The sequence below is a fragment of the Schistocerca gregaria genome, chromosome 8, assembly GCF_023897955.1.
Source record: "Schistocerca gregaria isolate iqSchGreg1 chromosome 8, iqSchGreg1.2, whole genome shotgun sequence".
Classification (NCBI taxonomy): domain Eukaryota; kingdom Metazoa; phylum Arthropoda; class Insecta; order Orthoptera; family Acrididae; genus Schistocerca; species Schistocerca gregaria.
This window is the reverse complement of record NC_064927.1, coordinates 263,395,557-263,416,902: the sequence shown is the minus strand read 5'-3', so window position 1 is coordinate 263,416,902 and position 21,346 is coordinate 263,395,557. Positions and strand designations below refer to the sequence as shown.

General features: G+C 39.3%; 1 protein-coding gene across 1 annotated transcript in view; it reads right to left on the bottom strand.

Moving 5' to 3' along the window:
* Positions 1–21,346, bottom strand: part of LOC126284279 (dynein axonemal intermediate chain 7-like) — an 828,882-nt gene that overhangs the window by 667,830 nt on the left and 139,706 nt on the right. The window contains exons 5-6 of the mRNA XM_049983103.1: positions 1,987–2,121; positions 1,827–1,901 (exon numbers count right to left, since the gene is read on the bottom strand). Coding sequence (XP_049839060.1) covers positions 1,827–1,901; positions 1,987–2,121 — 210 coding nt within the window. The remainder of the gene's footprint in view (positions 1–1,826; positions 1,902–1,986; positions 2,122–21,346) is intronic.

Here is a 21,346-nt window from a genome sequence, read left to right as displayed (position 1 = left end):
ATTTGAATGTCTTTTAGAACAATTGAACTCAATCAACCTGAACATTCATTTTATGAATTTTATGATAGAGGTGGATGTTTTGGTTAGAAGGAAGGTCGATGGATCATTTGGGCATGCAGTTTACAAGAAACGTTCTCACACCGACTTACTGGCTAATAGTTGTCACCATCTGACTCAATGTGAAGGGTTACTTCATACCTTGGTACATAGGGCACTTTACTTTCCATAAAGGATATTAATTGGAAGGAAAAGAAATTATCTACTGCCAGAGAGAGGGCGCCAAGTGCAGTTGTGTAAGCATACGGTGTGGCAGCTTCCTATCTTTACTGCTGAAATCAGCATTCCTGGCTCATCTCGCTTGAAGGCAGAATTTAATTTTAACTCGTTCCTTCAACATCTTTATCATTCCCAGTCTTGTTGATGTGTAACAAGTACAGTGAAAGTTTCATTATTTCCTTGCAACAATAATATGAATCATTTATCTCAAAAAATTTTATCTCAGCAATTGAAAGATCTTTTCATATTTCGCTCAGCACTGTCCTTTAAACAGTTGGCATTGAATAGGTATACTTAATGGGTTAATAACTGCTTGAATAATTGGAAAAATTGATTGGAAAGAATAGCTGAAAAAAATTTGATGGTAATTTATAAATCTGAGCACAATCTTGGGTGAACTTTAACTGATACCAATATTAACAGACCTTTAGTATCATTACATGCAACGTCAATAGATATATTTTACATAACATACTGCTGCTTCCAGTAGTGTGTGGTACCAAATAATCACTGCAACCATTGATATTATTGATCTTCACATTAATTCCATAATGTTTAGTCCTTATCATGACAAAGTTGATGCAGAAATGCTTCTGCGGATACCGCGTAAATTATTCTTGTCTGCACTGAACCTCTTGATGCAGAATCATCGCAGCGAATGAAATGATGAACAGATAGGAGCTCATCTCATAACTGTGTGAATAAACATTCCTTTTCTAATAACTTTTTATAACATTTTAATGAATGGTTAAAATACACATCTTTTCAATGCTGGTACAACAGATCCAAGCGTTCTTCCATATGCTATCACTTCCCAAAACAAAACGGTGAAGATACATGAATTAATAAATTGAAGAGTGTATTTCTTACTTTGTTTCATACAGGTATTTAATTATGTATGAAAACATTGTCCTTGCCACAAAACAATTTGTTAATTTGCTTATGGTGGTGTCTATAACTCACTCAGTTTACATATAACTTATATATAAGAAACGAAAAGCATGAAAAAACAATAAGATTCAATATAGAACATATAAATGTATGGTCCAAAAAGGGATGTTGACATTTCATATCAATTAAAGGCTATATTTCACAACAACCAGGAACTACAGCTCGTGCAGCAAACTAATGCTATGTCCCACCAACACATAGAAAGAGCATAGCATATTTCTGTGAACACAGTATGGTCGTAAGTGTGTTTCTTGCAGCCTGCAAAAGGGTCAGTCAGTTGAAAGGTAGGAAGGTCTCCTGGGACAGAAAGGATTTACCACTTAGACGTTAAACAGATCACCAATGGGAGATTTTTGGGATTTTTTATTTTGTATTCTGTATCTTTATAATGAACCATTTAACACAAATAATATGTTTGTTAATTTACACTTCACCCACATATTATATGGATAATAAGTGAACAAAGATAAAAGTGAGATCAAACCCAGTGTTAATAATAATTCAGCAGTGGATGCAGATGCACTGCTAATTTTTGGTCCCATCACTTTATAAATTATATGTGACATATTAAAACATTTTTGCCTTATGTGATACAATACCTCTTTCCAGTGTTCTACTTGGCGACCACTGACACCTGTAGGCAGGTCTATCAGTTCTTCAAGTTTATTAAGGAGCTGAAACATGAATTACAAATTTTATATAAGGAAGCAACATAATTATAAATGAGCATGGTACAGTAATTTTAGTCATTTTACTTACAGCAAGAATGATGTCTGTCTTCTTGACAACAGTTTCTATGTCATCATCTTCCTGCTTCCACAAATAAAGGAATGTATTCATTTGTGGGACATTAGCAGGATCTGGTAGACCATCACATTTCATGTACTGCTCCCACTGTAAATACAAGCATGAAGCACAATGGGTGACAATATTTTATTTCATTTGTGTAGTGCTACAGACATGGCTGGAACCTTACCTGTATTTTACCTATAAAATGACACAAAAATATTCCAAAAATGAAGACAGAGTGGAGATGTGGTTCTGGCAGAAGTAAAACTGTGGGGATGGGTCAGGAATATGCTTGAATAGCTGGATAGCTTGGTCGATAGAGGATCAGTAGAGTGGCTAGCACACTGGATTTGCATTCAAGAGGATGATGGTTGAAACCCATGTCCAGCCATACAGATTTAGGTTTTCTGTACTTTCCCTATATCACTCCAGGCAAATAATGGGATAGTCCCTGTGAAAGGGCATGGCTGATTTCCTTGCCCATTCTTGACACAATCTAAGGTTGTGCTGTCTCTAATGAACTTCATGTCAACAGGATGTTAAACCCTTAAGTCAGTTGAGCACCTTCCCATGAAAGGAAATATCCCGGGTTCAAGTCCTGGTCTGGCACACAGTTTTAATCTGCCTGGAAATTCCATAAAAATAGTGTGCACTAATATGAAAGTTACTGGCAGATTAAAACTGTGTGCCGCACGGAGATTTGAACTCGGGACCTTGGTTGATCACTTGCTCGTGAAAGGCAAAGGTCCCGAGTTCGAGTCTCGGTCCGGCACACAGTTTTAATCTGCCAGGAAGTTTCATATCAGTGCACGCTCTGCTGCAGAAAAAAATCTCATTCTGGAAACATCCCCCAGGCTCTGGCTAAGCCATGTCTCCGCAATATCCTTTCTTTCAGGAGTGCTAGTTCTGCAAGGTTTGCAGGAGAGTTTCTGTAAAGTTTGGAAGGTAGGAGACGAGGTACTAGTAGAAGTGGAGCTGTGAGGATGGGGCATGAGCCGTGCTTGGGTAGCTCAGTTAGCAGAGCACTTGCCCGCGAAAGGCAAAGGTCCCGAGTTCGAGTCTCAGTCTGGCACACAGTTTTAATCTGCCAAGAAGTTTCATATCAGTGCACACTTCGCTGCACAGTGAAAATCTCATTCTGGATACATCAAAACTGTCTTTTGGTGAAGATTGCAACAACAACAGCATTTAAAGTGTCTGTTTCTGAAATTACACATAACTGTTGGTGTGCAGGCAATCTATTCCACTCTCTGTGTGTCCTATTAATAAAGGAACAATTTCCTATTTCAGTTCTCTGAACTCTGTCTCTAATTTAGTGTCAAGATTTTCTTCTTTTATGCTGTAATTTTTCCTAGGCTCATTCACTTAGTATTCCAGTTGAACTACTTGCCCAGCTAAAACTATATAAAATAACAGAATGAATGTTTCACACTGTGTACTTGACCAGGACTCCAAATGGAAGCTTGGCTTTTGTGAGGAATGCTCTTATCAACTGAGGTATCCAGGCATGAATCACAATCTGTCTTTTTTTTGTCATTGCCTATCCTATGTACCAAATTTTACAGAAGTTTTCCTATTTATCTGCCTACCTGAAGGACAGAACATACCAAGAAAATGGCTTAGTAACAGCTTAGGAGACTGTTTCCAGAGCAAACCTGACACTCTGCAGTGGTATTTCAAAATTTTCTGACAGGATTAAAACTTTGTGGCAGACTGAGGTTTGAACATGGAACCTAGCCTTTCCTTGAATTGAGTCCCAGCCGGGGAAACAATTTTAATCTACCAGAAAATTTCATACAAAATAACATTGTCATCAGTGTAAAATTACACAATTTTAATGCAAGCAAATGTTGCATTTGAGCAATTAAAAACAGAGTTTGGTAGTATTATAGTGGTGATGCACCAACATTAATTGAACAGCTTTCAAGCTTATAGTTCACTGGCAATTTCTTAAGAAGAGACAACAATGCTCTAAAGAATGAAAATCAGGAACTGAATTCATAGCAGAAATCAAGCAAAGTGATCCAAATCAAAAATGATAAATCATACAACTGGAAGGAAGTGAGACAACAAGGGTAAAGCTTTAGCCACAAAAATGCCACCAAACTTTCTCAAAGTAAGTACATTTATGGATAAAAACAAATATCATGTATTACATTCAAATTACTGTGATAAGGACTACACAAGTGATTGTAAATTTGCAAAAATTAATATGCAGATAATGAACAGCAATTTTTTAAATGATGATAAGGAACAGAGATCAATTAAATAGCATAGTGAATCCTTCCTAATAGATTAGTACTGGCAGAAAACTGTACAGCATTTTCAAAGAGAAAAATCAAGGCATTGAGTTACCAGCTGGTGAAACCTGGAGGAAGAACTAAAAAATATATATCGCATTTTATTTTACAACAAGAGCATTTCACAATGCTGAACCAGTTTTGACCAATAAGTGTCAATCTTCAGACGAAATGTGCAGTGTAAAGCAGGTCTCATTACTGACAATTCAATGGGAACCACTTGCAACACATACTATTCAGCTTGAAGATGATTAGTGGCTGGTCAAGACTGATTATGAGTGGGTGAAATATTCATGTAATTACATCATGAAAAATTATAATAAAGCATCATAATCATCTTCGTCTACAGTTTCCAGCTGCTAGCTGCATATGTTTAGAACATTAGCCTCTCCATCTTTTCCTGTTCTCTCACTAAATTTTCTCTCTACTCTGTCCCAGTCTTCTCCTTTCATCACCACACATTCCTTCACTTCAACAATCCAGCTGTCTCTCAGTTTTACTCTAAGTCGCTAGCCTCCTATTGTCATTACATGGGCCTGTGTTGATATCATGCCATCTCTCATTCTTTTAACATGCTCATCTAATCTTAAGCTTGTCTTTTCTATGGCCTCCTGCCTGGATATCTCTTTTGCTGTCTCTCTCACCATTTCATTCTATACTTTACACATTCTAGTTAAGTCCTATTGTAGTGATCTGAGAATTTCTGTGTAAATTCTAGAACCACTCAGCCTTCTACCGTCTCAAACACATGATATTCTAGATACAAGTGAGGGGTGGTAAAATCCTACCTACTGTGCATCACATGTTTGTGTGTGCATATTTAAATCAGTCGCAGGAAGAAAGTAGACGCAGCGGTCGAATGGCACCGACAAGTACCTGTCAGCCAATCCATAGAGGTTTTAGTGCGTGTTTATGGAAGAACCCTGGAGTTTTTATGCTGCTCTGTGCTTATTGTGTCACTGACTATTGTTATGTGAAACAAGAACAGTTGAAAAAGTACTCATAAAGACTCTGGACTCAGCCTTGCTAGAGGCAAGATGTATTTTCAGATTCATTTTAAGAAAGTCATGGTGGTCAAGCCAACTTTCTTTTAACTGTAACTCATTTTGTTTGTAATGTTCGACAGTACAAGGTACCTGCAGAAAGTTGCATATGTATGTTGAAAGTGTGAATTATGTTGTGTATTAAAGCCAAATACATATTAACTGACGAAAAGGAAAGTTTGTATGTCTACTCATTTTATCAGTAGAAAGAGGCTTAAAACTTCCTGTACCTAGTCCTATGCAGCCGACTATCCTGTAAAGAAGAGGGGCTGCAAAATTCCAAGAAAGTCACCCTGTAAAGAAGTGGAACATAGTTAATAAATCAGTAGAACCCACACCCACACTCACACATGAAGTCATCAGAACATTAGACTATTCTGCTTCTTTGAAATTTTATCCTTTCTCCAGACCATGTTTCTTGCATTCTGAAGGAACCCATTTGCTTGCCTCCCCTTGCACTAATCTCCTTACCATTTCATCCATCTTCTGTTATGCTTCTGTGCTTCACACAACATCATAATAAATAAAACAACATAACCAATAACAGAATCTCTGTGGAGAGTGTATAATTCCTTACAATGTTGTAGACATTCCCCTTCAAATGAAAACATTACAATATTTGACTATGCCATCTGTAAAACAGATTAGAATGATGCTGAGAGGGATTTTTTTTGGGTGGATGGGTGGGTGGGGGGTGGAGGGTGGGGGGATGATAATAATAATAATAATAATAATAATAATAATAATAATAATAATAATAATAATGAGATGGCAGGAAAGTCCTGTAGAAATTTTTACAGCAAGATAAACCAAGAAATACAATACCTAATTCAGTGTTTCAAAGATACAATTTAACTTACAATTTGTTTGTCAGTTAGGGATATTAAAAATAAATAAATAAAAACTTTCTTCTCAATACACAAAATTTGTTATAGGGGATATAAGTAACCTGCCTTGTAATCTAAACACTAACCACTTAAACCATGAAGGGAAGGGGCATCTATATGAGCATGTCATGAAAGAAATAAAGAAAATTTGCTTTTGTTCTATAGCATTATCTTTATTTTGTTAACCAGTTTTTGGTTTACAAGGCCATTGTCAGACATTTACTAACACGGTGTCAGAACATGTCTGAAAAGGTTGGTAGTCTCTTCGTCAAATTTCTGGCTGATGAGTTCCAAAGATTCTTGTAACAGAACTTTAGTGAATAGAGATACCACGTTGAAGCTCACCAGTATGTCAGATTCCTTAAGCGCAAGGTTGTTGATGCATCCCAGGAAATCCACAGAGTTACGGATATGGTGTGTACATCTCCCAATGTAAGGGCTAAGCAGCTGTTTGAGGTGCTTGGCGAGAAGATACCAATATTGCCGACAATGGTATGTAATGGAATCAATTCCTCAAGCACCTTCAGCAATCCATAAAGTCTAGGCAGAACAGCAACCCTCGGGCGTAGCTTCTTGGTAATCTTGTCAGGGAAGCTGGAATCCTTGAGAAGTGCCAGAGTCTTCCTCTTGACCCTCTTGGTAGGATCAGTGTCAATCTTGTAGTATGCACTGTCACCAAGTAGGCCCCGCATCTTCTCAGCATAATCCTGTCGGAATAGGATCACTGTTGCGTTGCCCTTGTCTGCAGGTAATATTACTATGTCTGGATCTTCTCTTAGCTCCCGTATGGCAGCCCTCTCCCTGTAGGAGATGTTTGGTTTCATCAGCTTTGTTTTGGTTAGAGCTCTACAGGTTTCACGACAAACTTCTTCAGCAGCTTCAGGTGGAAGTCAAGCAGCTGTTTGTTCCAATGGGCTAATTATGTCAGCAATGGGTACATCTTCAGGAGTCAGAGTGAAATTGAATCCTATCTTAAGAACTAAAATAGCGTCATCATCCGGTTCCATGTTTGTGGGATTGATGATGGTCTTTCCACTTCCATCAGAAAGTTGTTTCGCTGATATACGTTCAAACTTGGATGCCTGTCATTCGGCTCACTTCCTCTGAGTTGAGTCCACTGTGGCCCATGTGACACCACCAACCCTATCCACGTCCAGGGGTTGAACAGGTTGGCCAGTTGTAGATGTAATTGTAGGAGTTCTTTGTTGGAAGTGTCCAAGCGCCACCGCGTGAATCGAACTCTCTCTCGTACCAAAGCTAGGCTGGTACATTTCTTGATTCTTCTGGCCTCCGCTGTGATGCTTGACCTTAGCAAAATTTGGAACCACTCGTTCTTCTCAGCACTTCATAAGAAAAACAAAAGAACTCAGTAGACAACTTCTCTGGTAACGCAGCTTGTCGATCCTTTTCATTCTCAGATACATCTCTGCCCCTTAGATGTGTGTGAAGTGATTCTTCAATTTCTCCAGGTATATTTTATGATGAAATAAATCTCGGCTGAACAGCCTGGCATGAGTGTGCATAGGTAACAATATTTCGGCAATCGACCACGTTGCCATCATCAGGTGCGCTGATGTACTGACCAGCGGAGGGCCGACGTCATGTATATATAGGACAATCCCCCTCCTGCTCCTCCTTCAGGTGCTTCCTATGAGTCGGCGTGGTCCATGCCCTGTGCGTGGTCCAGGTACAGCATCTGTTCTCCCGCTGTCTGGGCACTGCGTCCTATGTCTTCCCATTCAGGAGGGTCTGCCGGCACCACTCTTGTTATTCTTCCTTCCTCTCCCAAAGTCGGTACACTCTGCGAAATGTCGTTTTTTCTCTTAATCTGGGTGATCGCGTGTTCCCACTCATTGCTAAGGATGTAACCACTGTCACGATTTAGTTGTGGCTCCCTTACCCTGATCTCTATGGCTTCTTTGATGACACAGTCCCAGTACTTGGAAGTCTGTGTCAGGACTTTGGTTTGGTTGTAATCCAGGCTGTGGAGTTCCGACAGGCAATGCTCAGCGATTGCCAACTTACTGGGCTGTTGCTGTCTAGTGTGCCATTGATGTTCTCGGCATCGGTCCTCAATGGTACGAATGGTCTGCCCTATGTACCCACTACTGCATTGGCAAGGTATCTGATAAACCCCTGATTTATGTAGACCAAGGTTGTCCTTGACACTACCAATAAGGCTCTTGGTTTTGCTTGGAGGACGGAAGGTTGTTTTCATTTAGTGTTTATGTAAAATACGTCTAATTTTTCCTGAGCCTTATCCGGAAAAAAAGTACACTGCCACAATAAATGAGAGATACATGTTTCAATCATTATGATGTGAGTTCACATAACAACATCAGAGGGTGCACTTGTTCCGTTTCATCATTTGTCTGTGGGTGAAGCAGACTAGTTGTCGGTTTTTTCACATGTAATAAGCGACATAAATCCTTTACCAAGAGCAACATAAAATTTTTTCATTGGTCTCTGGCCATAATATCTGGCATCCCACACTACAGCATTCAATTTTAGAGCACTGGTTGTGTGAGTGTACCTGCTTGCTGGTTCAGCATAGTGATCATCTCCACCTACCAAAAAAAGGAATCTATTATTGTCAGCACAAAATCGTCTCCTGTTGGGTTCTGCTTAAATTACTGAACACATCCATCCCAACTTTTCAAATGGCTTTGGTGCTTCTGGTAGTCTCTGTAGTGACATTTGTATATAACTCAAATCTGGGTACTGGACACCATTTTTCACATACTGACTCACCTCTCCCTTTCTTCGCTTCTACCAATATCTTTCAGCCAGACTTCAGTTTTTTTGTTCAGTAAAGCTTCATGGCGAGAGAGCACATGATCATGCTCCTCTCTCAGGATTTTCTTCCTCCAGCAACACTACCCATGGCCTAGCTCCCTAACACAACATGTAGTCACACATGTTGAACTGCAGTTATATTTTGCATAGCTTGTAATTACTGTCGGCATTCTGCTCTGTGCACTATTCAGCAGTACTTGTACTGCTGTTACCTTTCTGCTCAAAGCTTCTGCATTTCCATGTTTCTTCCCTGGCTTGTGCACCACTTTGTAATCAAACTTACTGAGTCCTAATTCCCATCTCTTTAGTCTGTTGTATGGGTCTTTAACACCAAAAACCATTCCAAAGTGGCATGGTTAGTCACTGCTTAAAACTCCTTCTCATTAAGGTAACACCAAAAATATGTGACTCCATATATGATACTAAGCAACTCCTTCTCTGTAGTGAAATATTTTTTTCTTCTCTATTAAGTTGTCTCAGTATGAAAGCCAAAGGACGCTGCTCACCACTCATCTCTTGACTATGAACACTTCCCAAAGTGTTGTTAGATGATAGCATAAATTACTTCTGAAAATCTAGAAAAATTGTAACTTGAGTTGACATTAAAACTTTCTCCAACTCTTAAAATATGCCCTGACAGTCCTCCAGCCATTCAAACTTTGCACCTTTTTTTACAGGTGCCTGAGTGGTCATGCTATATCAGTGAACCATTTCAAAAATTTCCTACAATAATTCAAGAGTCAAGAAAATGACTGCAGCTCTTTACCTGACTTAGGAGCTGGGAAATATTGTACTGTGCACACCAGTATTGAATCCATTTCCACCCCATCTTTGCTAATCATATGTCTTAAATAAACTACTTCCTCCACAGCAAAACGACCCTTATCAGTGTTTAATGTGAGATATGCAGCCCCAAAACTTCTTTAACACTTCCCTCAGTCATTGCCCAGGTACCTTCATGTCTTTCAAGAACATAATTATCTCATCCAGGAAGATAAGACTTCAGTGAGGCTTTAATCTCCTCATTACTTTGATTAACAATTGCTGAAAAGTTGTAAGAATATTATTCATCCTGAATGGTATCCTCCAATATTGATGCTGACTCCAGAGAACCAAGAGTGCTGTCTTCAGTCAGTCCTCCAGAACCACTTTCACTTGATGCCCACTTCTTAAATCCATGATAGAGAAATACTGGCACTGTCCAAAGTTGTCAATGGCTCCCATGATGTTGGGTAAGGGGTATCAATCCATCACTATTGACTTAGTATTAAGATGACATACTATAGACTTTCTTAGGCACAGCCACAGCACCTGCTCCTCACCGATTACTGCTCTCTTCTATTATCCCATCTGCTAACTGCTTGTTGATTACCAGTAACTCTTCCACAATCACTTATAAATGTCAAGATTTTTGGTACACTGGTGCTTCATTTCCTTTTGGTGCTATGTAATGGGCATCACCAGCAGTGAATCCTGAGGAGAAAAACAAGTCTTCAAACTCCAACAATATCTCCTCCATTTGTACTCTTTCTGCTCGCTTTAGATGCCCTAAGTTCTTAAGTAATGCATTCTTAGCCATGGCATGTGGCTGCCCATAGATTATACGCTCTGTACAACAAACCTCCTCTCCAGAATGTCCAAATTTGCTACTAACATCTCCTTCATGAATTTCTTCTCTTCAGTGCCAAAATTATCCACATTCACGGGCACTACTTTCTCACCATCTCTCTCTTGCATTCATACAACACTCCTTTTAACAAAACAACTCATTGAATCTAATGTTTCACTCCCTTCCAGTGACTCTATTACACACAACATATTGACAGTGAAGTTCTGCTCTGCACTCACTCAAAGCGACTTTCTGGTGCCACTTGGCATACAATCATGTGAATTAAGACTTGGTGTATTGACATACAGTTTAATGCTATAGACACACCTCATGACAGTTCTACACTGGTGAGAAATTCCCATAAGATAATGTTTGGTTTGTGGGACGCTCAACTGCGCAGTCATCAGCATCCGTACAAAGTCCCAATTTTTACACAATCCAATCTAGCCACTGTCATGAATGATGATGATGAAATGATGAGGACAACACAAACACCTAGTCCCCGGGCGGAGAAATTCCCCAACCCAGCTGGGAATCGAACCCAGGACCCTGTGATCCAGAGGCAGCAATGCCAGCCACTAGATCATGAGCTGCAGAGAACAAATTCCCCTAGCTGGAATGTTTTCACACAAAGCTACACCACTTGTCATCTAAAGGCAGTTTTGGCATGATATTGATATAAAATGTCCCAACCTAGGAACATGCAGTAAACCTCCTCACATGAGACATTATTTCCACACACTGGTTAAACCAAACTGCTCCACTGATCGCAATGGCCTTACGACGGGGGACCCTAAAGTAACCAGTATCAATATGCTGCACATCGTGTACTTGTAGCAGCAGGTTGCTCCACCAGAGGGCTGTAGTAGAAGCTCTGCTGAGTCATTATGCCATGTGCCGTCACCCAACAGTGAGAAGTGTGGTTTCTTTGGCATTTCTCAGAGTGTGTGTACAGTGCAGACGTGACACGAGGAAATGGCTACTGCTTACAAACAATGTATGGCAAAGACTTGTTGTTTCTTCTCAGTAAGAATGCACCAGAAACTGTTGCGATGATTCAGACAGCCTACAAACACCATGCTCCCAGTAAAACACAAGTGTTTAAAAATGGAGAAATGGTGGTTGAAGATCAGCTCCGTTCTGGTCAACCTTCAACTGCTCGAAGTGAAGACAACATTGACGAAATCCATGATCTCATCAGTGAAGATTGACGCAGGACAATTGACCAACTTGAGAACTTGTCCAGGTTGTCCTGGAGCTGAATTCATCTTGACCATCGATTTGGGAATACGAAGAGTGGCAGCAAAATTCATGGCGAAGCTTCTTACTGGAGATCAAAGGGATCGGTGCATTCAAGACCATCTTGAAATGAAAGACACATCAAAGATGATCCACATTTTTTCAATAAAATCATTACAGGTGATGAGTCATGGTGCTATGGGTATGACCCAGAAAGTGAACAACAGTCATCACAATGGAAGTCACCTGACTCACCTCGACCAAGAAAAGCTCGACAAGTGAAATCGAATGTGAAAACGATGTTGATCTGTTTTTTTGACATCAAAGGGATCATACACTCTGAATTTGTCCTTGAAAACCGGACAGTAAATCAACAATTCTATTTGGAGGTTATGAAATGGCTTCACAGAAGTTCGTTGCGAAAATGTCAGCATAAACAGCCATTGGTTAAGAATTTTCAACAGTCAGCAGATATTTTAACTCTGCCCAATTTTAACTCAGTCAATGTGAAATGTCAGCTATCTTTATTGCATCAAAATATTCGAGGACTCAGAAATAAAATTAATGAATTAACTATCTGCATTGATGAATTAGAGTCTTCAAACCCAGTTGACATAATCTGCCTCTCTGAACATCATGTGACCACTGGTATAGAACTTTTAAGTGTTACAGGGTTTAGGTTAGCATCTCACTTTTGTAGATCAGAAATGGAGAAAGGAGGAGTTGCCACATTCATCAGGAACTGTCATAAATTTAAGAACGTAGACATTCGTAAATTTTGCCTAGAACAGCATATGGAAGCATGTGCAACAGAATTAGAATTTCACAAAAAATCTTCCATAATATTAAGAGTATATCAAGCACCTGCAGGTAACTTTAATCTGTTTGTAAACCACCTTGAAGCTGTACTGGCCCATTTAAGAACCAAAAACAAAGAAATAGTGGTTGCTGGTGATTTCAATGTAGATTTCCTTAAAGACTCTCCCAATTAGAACTTATTTGAGTTAGTAACACTATCATTCAACTTAATTCCCACTGTAAACTTCCCCACTAGGATAGCCACTTGCTCACAAACAGCCATTGATAATATCTTTATAGAAAAGTCCAATGAACAAAATTATATTACAAAACCAATAGTCAATGGTGGGGTCATGTTACATGCATGGGAGAAGCAAGGTTACCCAAAACACTCATGGGTTCAGCAGTAGAGGGTAGGAGGAGTCAGGGCAGACCAAGGAGAAGGTACCTGGATACAGTTAAGAATGATTTTGAAGTAATAGGTTTAACATCAGAAGAGGCACCAATGTTAGCACTGAATAGGGGACCATGGAGGAATTTTATAAGGGGACTATGCTCCAGACTGTACACTGAAAGGCATAATCAGTCTTAAATGATGATGATGATGATGATGATGATGATGATGAATAGCTCAATTAATGGAATCAATACTAGAAATAAGAATAATCTTCACAAGGATTTAAAGTCACTTAGTCTTGTACAAAAAGGTGTGCATTATTCAGGAACACACATTTTCAATAACTTGCCAGCAGCCATAAAAAGCTTACCAACCAATGAAATTCTGTTTAACAGAAGCCTAAAGGATTTATTGGTGGCCAACTTCTTCTACTCCATTGATGAATTTCTTAGTAAAACCAACTGATTTGTATATAAGTACAATATCACTTCTGCACAATTTCAGTGCAGTATTGTGTTCACTGAAAATGTGTGTGTGAGTGTGTGTGTGTGTGTGTGTGTGTGTGTGTGTGTGTAAGTACAATCTAACTTCTGCACCATTTCAGTGCAGTAATGTGTTCTATTGTAAAAAGTATTATAGTAGTTGTATTGCATGTTTATTACCTTATAAATAAATAAAAAACTTTTTTATTTTAAATTCAGTGCATTAGTATTTGTAAAATGACTCTCTCATATAGTTTTCATTAAAAAATGACGATCATTCCACTTGGGACCTGTGGAATGGTACATTAGTTTATTTGTTTTAGTTGTAAATATTTGTCATGTATTGTTGCTCTTCTGACATGTTCCACATCCTGGAGGACCTCCTTACTACGGATCAATTGGAATGAAAGTAAATCTAATCTAATCTAATCATTGTGGGATTCTGGAGTGTGGTTCCTGCATCAGGACAATGCTCCCGCACACACGGCTCTCAGCGTCCGCCAGTTTTTGGCCTAAAAAAAAATGACTACCTTGACCCACGTGCCTTATTCGCCAGATGAAGCACCCTTGCACTTCTTCCTATTGCCGAGGATTAAAAGAGACTGGAGAGGGAAGCGTTTTGCGGATGTGGAAGATGTAAAATGCAGTGTCATGAAAGAGCTATCAGGTATCAATAAGCACGAATTTGAAAGGTGCCTCGAACCCTGGAATGAATGTTTGGACAAGTGTATTAATGCTAATGGAGAGTACTTCGAAGGAGATTAAGGTTTATTTGAAAACAATAAAGTATATGCTTTCTACAAAGAAATTCCTGTTATTTTTGTGTCCCCCCCTCATACGTCACTAACAGCATGCACCTATGGCGTGGTGAGTTTCATCACCTCTGATACAGAAAAACCTCAAGGAGGGGGTGCAAAAGATATCTTGAGCTACCTTTACTTTTACTGTAATAAAAAATCATCAGGTTACATGCAAAGTCTAAGAAAGTTTTATTTAAACTGATTATACACAAATACAAGACAATGTCATCTTATGATACCCTATGTGCCTACTTTTTCTGGAAAATTGGTTAATTACATCATCAATAGGAGAATCAATGTCAGGTTGAGTGTTCAACAGAGATAAGCCATTAAGTTGACCTCAGCCATGTCTTTGTAGGCTGCAATGTTGAAAAGCTTCTTTCTACTGTAGCAGTAGATGCAGATAGAGAAGAAATATTTTGTGCAGCATGTGGAAAGTAGGATAGCCAGATCTAGGACAAACAGACAAATCTTGTGTAACAGAATCATGAACATTATGGGTGTTTATGCTTGCTTGCTTGTATTTAAGATTCTCTCCCATTAGTCTCTGATTCTTCTTCAAAGAACAGTAGTTCAGTTAAGCACCAGTTCAATTTATGTGCCAGATCATTACCGTCATGTTTCAGTACTTGTGAGGGCAAATGATAAATGATAAATGTTTTCTTCAGAAAAAAATTCTGTCATGTCAGTCATAACATGGTCCAGTGTTGGAACAAAAACAGTTCTTTTCCAATATGTCATAACATCGTCATTATGACTGCAGTGTTCCCTGTGTCTCTGTCTGCCTGTAATAAGAGGAACACTCTTCTCCACACCTGACACTTCCATAACTGTCTTTGCCTCTTCAACAATATGCGCAAAGTGGTTATTAGTATTAGCTCTCATGCCATTGTACACCTTGAGCATCGAATCTAATTTTGCTTTTGCCATCGCAACATCCAAAGTACGGTTTTGTAAGATTTTGTTGATGATATGTTATGCTCATAATGTTACTCAATGTAAACACAGTGATGATAAACTCACAATCAGAGAGAGCTTGATGGAGAATATTGGCTTTGGCAGCTGTTTTCTATCCCTCCAACACTGCATTTCTGTAAGCACTTTGCAAACTGTTCCGAGATCAGCTGCAAATTGAATAACAGCATCATGTTCCTCAACCCATCTCGTTTGACAATGTAACTGGAAATTTATGTGTGTGGAATTTTTACTGTCAATTCCATTCCTTTCTAGTGCATTTGGCACAGGGAATATATGATAAAAATTCCTTTTTAGGAATCTTCTTGAAAGTCACTATTATCAGATACATACTCATCAATAGTTTCCCATATAAAACTCTTATTATAAATTGGGTGTGGGAAACTATTGTCACATTATTACTAAACATATTTTTATGAGTCTCACAACAATATTTTTACTGATAAATTACTATGAATAACTATTATTAATACTTCACAATCAACTGATCACTTTCACTCTTGATTAATCTTCACACTTGCACTTGCTACAACTAGAACTTTTTACTTATTCATTCTTCAGTCTTAATATTTCTGCTTCTGAATGAAAACTTGCTTCCTATTCAGTGAATACCCCTTCTTTATAATGCTACATTTCCAAGGTTTTCTGTACAAGAAAACAGTGGAATATTCATGACTTTTCTTTAACAAATGGCAGACAGATCACTAGGATGGCCACGACTTTTCTCGTAGGAATGTGTTAGATATCTACATGCCAGACAGAGATGTATAAAATACGATGATGTGGATGCGCATGCTGCATAGGAAAGTACAACTGCTTGATAACTTGATTCAGTCAAGTTGACAGATGAAAGAAATGAATGAATAGCATGCAGGCTGATCAATGGGGGGGCGACCCAGGTGGCATTGTAGGCAGCCTCACTAGGGAGGTGCGCGCATCACGCACTCCCCCCATATGTAACCACCACTGCCTCTGATGCACTAGATCTCTAATGGCTACTGGCACACGCTCCCCTGAGTTCAACAAAAACTTATGCTTCTTACATCCTACAACAACTATTATTGAACATTCTGCCTCTGCATAATACTTTTTGCATTTTACTCTAACAGGACCAACTTTTGGAGGACTTGGGAGTTCCCAGTTCCATTTAATGGCTGCCCATTTCTTCCCTGTCTACCCCTATCACTGTTACAAAATTCTGTTGTTGATACCCATTTCCTACACTCCACTGAGGCTGGCAGCATTGCCTCTGCAAATGCCTTGTCCATCCGCAGTTATATTTATGAAGAACATGCCATGCCTATCGCCGGCCGCAGTGGTCTATTGGTTCTAGGCGCTCAGTCCAGAACCGCGCAACTGCTACAGTCGCAGGTTCGAATCCTGCCTCGGGCATGGATGTGTGTGATGTCCTTAGGTTAGTTGAGTTTAAGTAGTTCTAAGTTCTAGGGGACTGATGACCACAGCAGTTAAGTCCCAATAGTGCTCAGAGCCATTTGAACCATGCCTATCATGTACACCCATTCAGGCACTGCTCTCCTCACATCCCATTGCTAACCTAACTGCAGACTCTTTTGAGCACCTGTGCATTCCCGTCTTGACATGTGATAATCCTCTCAGGAAAGTGTCTTCTATTGGAACAACCACATATACATGCTGACATCGTCAGGTTCTCCATGAACAATACCACATCCTCAGATGACCTTTAAGAAAAGGGAGGGGATTATGCTGGTGGCAACGGGATTCACCTCATTGTCTGGTGCTTGGATCAATACTATTTGCTCATCCTTAACTACAATTCATCCTTGCAACTCCATGTTCTCTGCTGACATCTGTGCTACATTTTCTGTCAATGAAGGTGTTGCCTCTGGCTTGGAATGTCCAGTGTCCCTGACTCTTCCACTGTGATGCCTTTACCCATCATTTATACACAATACACATGCTACAAATACTCAGCCACTCACAGACAGAAAACTGCCAATAAATTACACCTTATATCTTATCATTAACCACTTGGACCCCCTGCATTGCTTCACAACATGACCATAATTATGGCACATAAAACACTTCATTGACACTGTCTCTACACATGGTGCAGTATGCCCAAGCAAACTGCACTGTGAACATCTAACAGGTTCAAATTACTGCTCCCTGCAATTTCCCCACAATTCCAACCAATCAGCCAGTTCCTCTGGCCTAACAAAATAACCTTTAAGTTACAATGATCTCATGTCTGTCACATACACCAAAAAAAGTCAACAGCTCTCTCATTTATACCACTGTGAGGACACTGCAGACCTTGTTTAGTTAGACATTGTGCTGTGTGGACAAAAACAACCTATTGCTCACCAAAGACACTTCTTACTCCAACTGCCCCTGACACTGGAGATCGTAGCATGCAGGACAGCTAGCACCAGAGGGTTGAGGCAGGGCGGCAGGCCAGCGGTTGCCCAGAGAGACTCAGCTATAAATTTAAATACTTTGGATCATTTCAAAACGCATGCAATGTTACATACAATATAGTAAAGCAAATGTTGCATGCCTTAAAAGACTGAGTAGAAAGACAGGATAAGATGATCCCTATTGTCCAATCACAAATTGCAGGCGTCACCACTTGAGTTGAGTACGTAGAGAGACATTTTAAGGAAAAACTGTCAACTTCCGACACCCTAAATATAAGTGATCTGGAGGAACAGGTACAGGAAATGATGACAGAAAAGCTGCCGTGAAGGTAACCTCCGACAACTTGTCTACAACTCTCTCTTATGAACTCAATGACACTAAGAAAAACGTTGATGAGTTGTGGAAAGAATTCAAACTTATGCAAGGTAGAGTAAGTAATAGGGTGACTTCTCCTAACATTGTATTAACTAGTGAAGTCATGACAGATTTACAATGGGGAGGAAATTCAGGATTCCCCCAGCAATTAAGCAAACCTTGCCTTAGGACTGGGAAGACAAAAAAAAGAAAAAGAAAAATAGAATTTGCAGTGGGTTACCATTTAGGAGAAGTATCAGAATGGGGCACGGTAAATATTGAGAGGTTTTCATCTTGGGCTGACTTTCAGAAAAGGTTTAACTAGAAATATTAATCAACAAGTGAGCACGAAAAGTTAATATCTCATTTGTGGGACCCAAAGTTCATAACACTGCATGGGGTATGATGAGGAAATATTTTGACTGGCATTTAACACGAGCAAAATTTTTAAGTAAACCCATGGAAGAAGAGGGGTTGGTAAGAATTTTGATAAGACGATTACCCACTTACGCTACGGAAGACATATTATGTAGTGGATGGAAGACGGTAGAAGAACTGTTATCCTTTGTAGACGCACTTGATGCCATAAATAAGGACCAAAATGAGAATGTGCTTCAAAATGAGAATCAGAACTACAGAAGGAATAATAATAATAATAATAATAGTAATTTTAAAAGACATGAAACTAATTTGGCTAGAGTACACCAGTATAACCGGAATAGTGGTAGCAAAAATTATCAAAAATCCACATACCTTTTAATACAGGCCCAGTAACTACAAAGGAATTTGTACCTAGTAATAATAGAGTAGAAAATGGGAACATGATACCTTGATTTGGTAAACCAGCCTGTGAATAAATAGTGAGGAAAACGTAGTGCAACCTAGACTCAGGACCACAGCCCAGGTAGTAGAAATACTGGGTGGTCAAAAAGTCAGTATAAATTTGACAACTGAATAAATCATAGAATAATGTAGATAGAGAGGTACAAATTGACACACATGCTTGGAATGACACGGGGTTTTATTATAAGAAAAAAATACAAAAGTTCAAAAAATGTCAGACAGATGGCGCTTCATCTGATCAGAATAACAATAATTAGCATAACAGAGTAAGACAAAGCAAAGATGATGTTCTTTACAGGAAATGCTCAATATGTCCACCATCATTCCTTAACAATAGCTGTAGTCGAGGAATAATGTTGTGTACAGCACTGTAAAGCATCTCTGGAGTTATGGTGAGGCATTCGCATCGGATGTTGTCTTTCAGCATCCCTAGAGATGGTCGATCACAATACTTTTGTGACTTCAGGTAACCCCAAAGCCAATAATCGCATGGACTGAGGTCTGGGGACTTGGGAGGCCAAGCATGACGAAAGTGGTGGCTGAGCACACGGTCATCACCAAACGACCTGTGCAAGAGATCTTTCAGGCATCTAGCAATATGGGGTGGAGCGCCATCCTGCATTTCAGTTCTAATAAAGCCCCATGTCATTCCAAGCATGTGTGTCAATTTTTACCTCTCCATCTACATTATTCCGTGGTTTATTAAGTTTTCAAATTTATACTGACTTTTTGATTACCTGGTACATTACAAGGCCTAAAGCATCATAAATATGCTACTATTATGCATAAGATACCCACCAAAGAATGGTTGTTACTAGAAGTACATATTGTTAACATGCCCAATTATAATTGGAAGGGTAGAAAATCTTGACATTAAGATATTTATAGATATGGGTAGTGAAGTGGTACTTATTTCTCAGGCTTTCTTTATCAGATTAAGAACTAAGCATGGCTTACCTACATTACCAGTAAAAGGAGTGTCTATAATCAGTATAACTGGAACTAAAAGTACGGTGGTCAAATATGAAACCCAAGTAAATTGTAACATTGGCAATATTTCGTTCTATCAGACACTGCTGGTAGTAGAAAATATTAATGGTGAGGTGTTATTTGGCTTAGAATGGCTATCAGAATTAAACGTTATGTTAAATTTTGAGGAAAATTTGCTTTATTGTGGAAAAGGAGACTATAAATGATGTGTACCATTTGTAACAGACAACAATATGGGTAAACAATCATCAAAGGCTCAAAATTTGAAATTAACAGTGACCACACAATTGTCACCAGAGATTGAAAACGTAAGTCATACATCACACCAGGTGGACATACAAAACATAGTATATGAATCCCAAATATTAGCAAATGACCAAAAGTTAGATTTATCCACGATTCTACTAGAGTATGAAATGGTGTTTTCTGATAATACAGGTAGTATTAGTGATTATGTATGTAAATTTAAGATCAAAAATAATACTCCATTCTTCTGTAAACCTTACCCGATACTGATAAGCTTAAACGAAGTGGTTAAGGAGGAGACAGATAAAATTATAGCCAATAAAATAATAGAACACAGCACAAGTGTTATAATTAATCCTTTGGTCATAGTGAAAAAGGCTACAGGAGGTGTGCGGTTGGTACTGGATGCACACACCCTAAATAAACATATAGAAAGTGAAAGAGATAGACCTATTAACATTGACGAATGTTTGCTTGTGTCTGTATATGTATGGATGGATATGTGTGTGTGTGTGTGTGTGTGTGCGAGTATATACCTATTCCTTGTTGCCCCTAAGATAAGCCTGTCTGCTCCCGAGATTGGAATGGCTCCATACCCTCTCCCTTAAAACCCACATCCTTTCATCCTTCCTTCTCCTTCCCTCTTTCCTGACGAAGCAACCGCCGGTTGAGAAAGCTCGTAATTTTGTGTGTGTGTTTGTGTGTTATTTTATTGTGCCTGTCTACTGGCACTTTCCCACTTGGTAAGTCTTGGAATCTTACCAAGCGGGAAAGCGCCGGTAGATAGGCACAATAAAATAACACACAAACACACACACAAAATTTTGAGCTTTCGCAACTGGCGGCTGCTTCGTGAGGAAAGAGGGAAGGAAAAGGAAGGATGAAAGGATGTGGGTTTTAAGGGAGAGGGTAAGGAGTCATTCCAATCCCGGGAGAGGAAAGACTTACCTTAGGGGGAAAAAAGGATAGGTATATACTCGCGCACACACACACACACACACACACACACACACACATATCCATCCATACATACACAGACACAAGCAGACATATTTAAAGGTAAAGAGTTTGGGCAGATATGTCAGTCGAGGCAGAAATGTGGAGGCAAAGATGATGTTGAATGACAGGTGAGGTATGAGTGGCGGCAACTTGAAATTAGCGGAGATTGAGG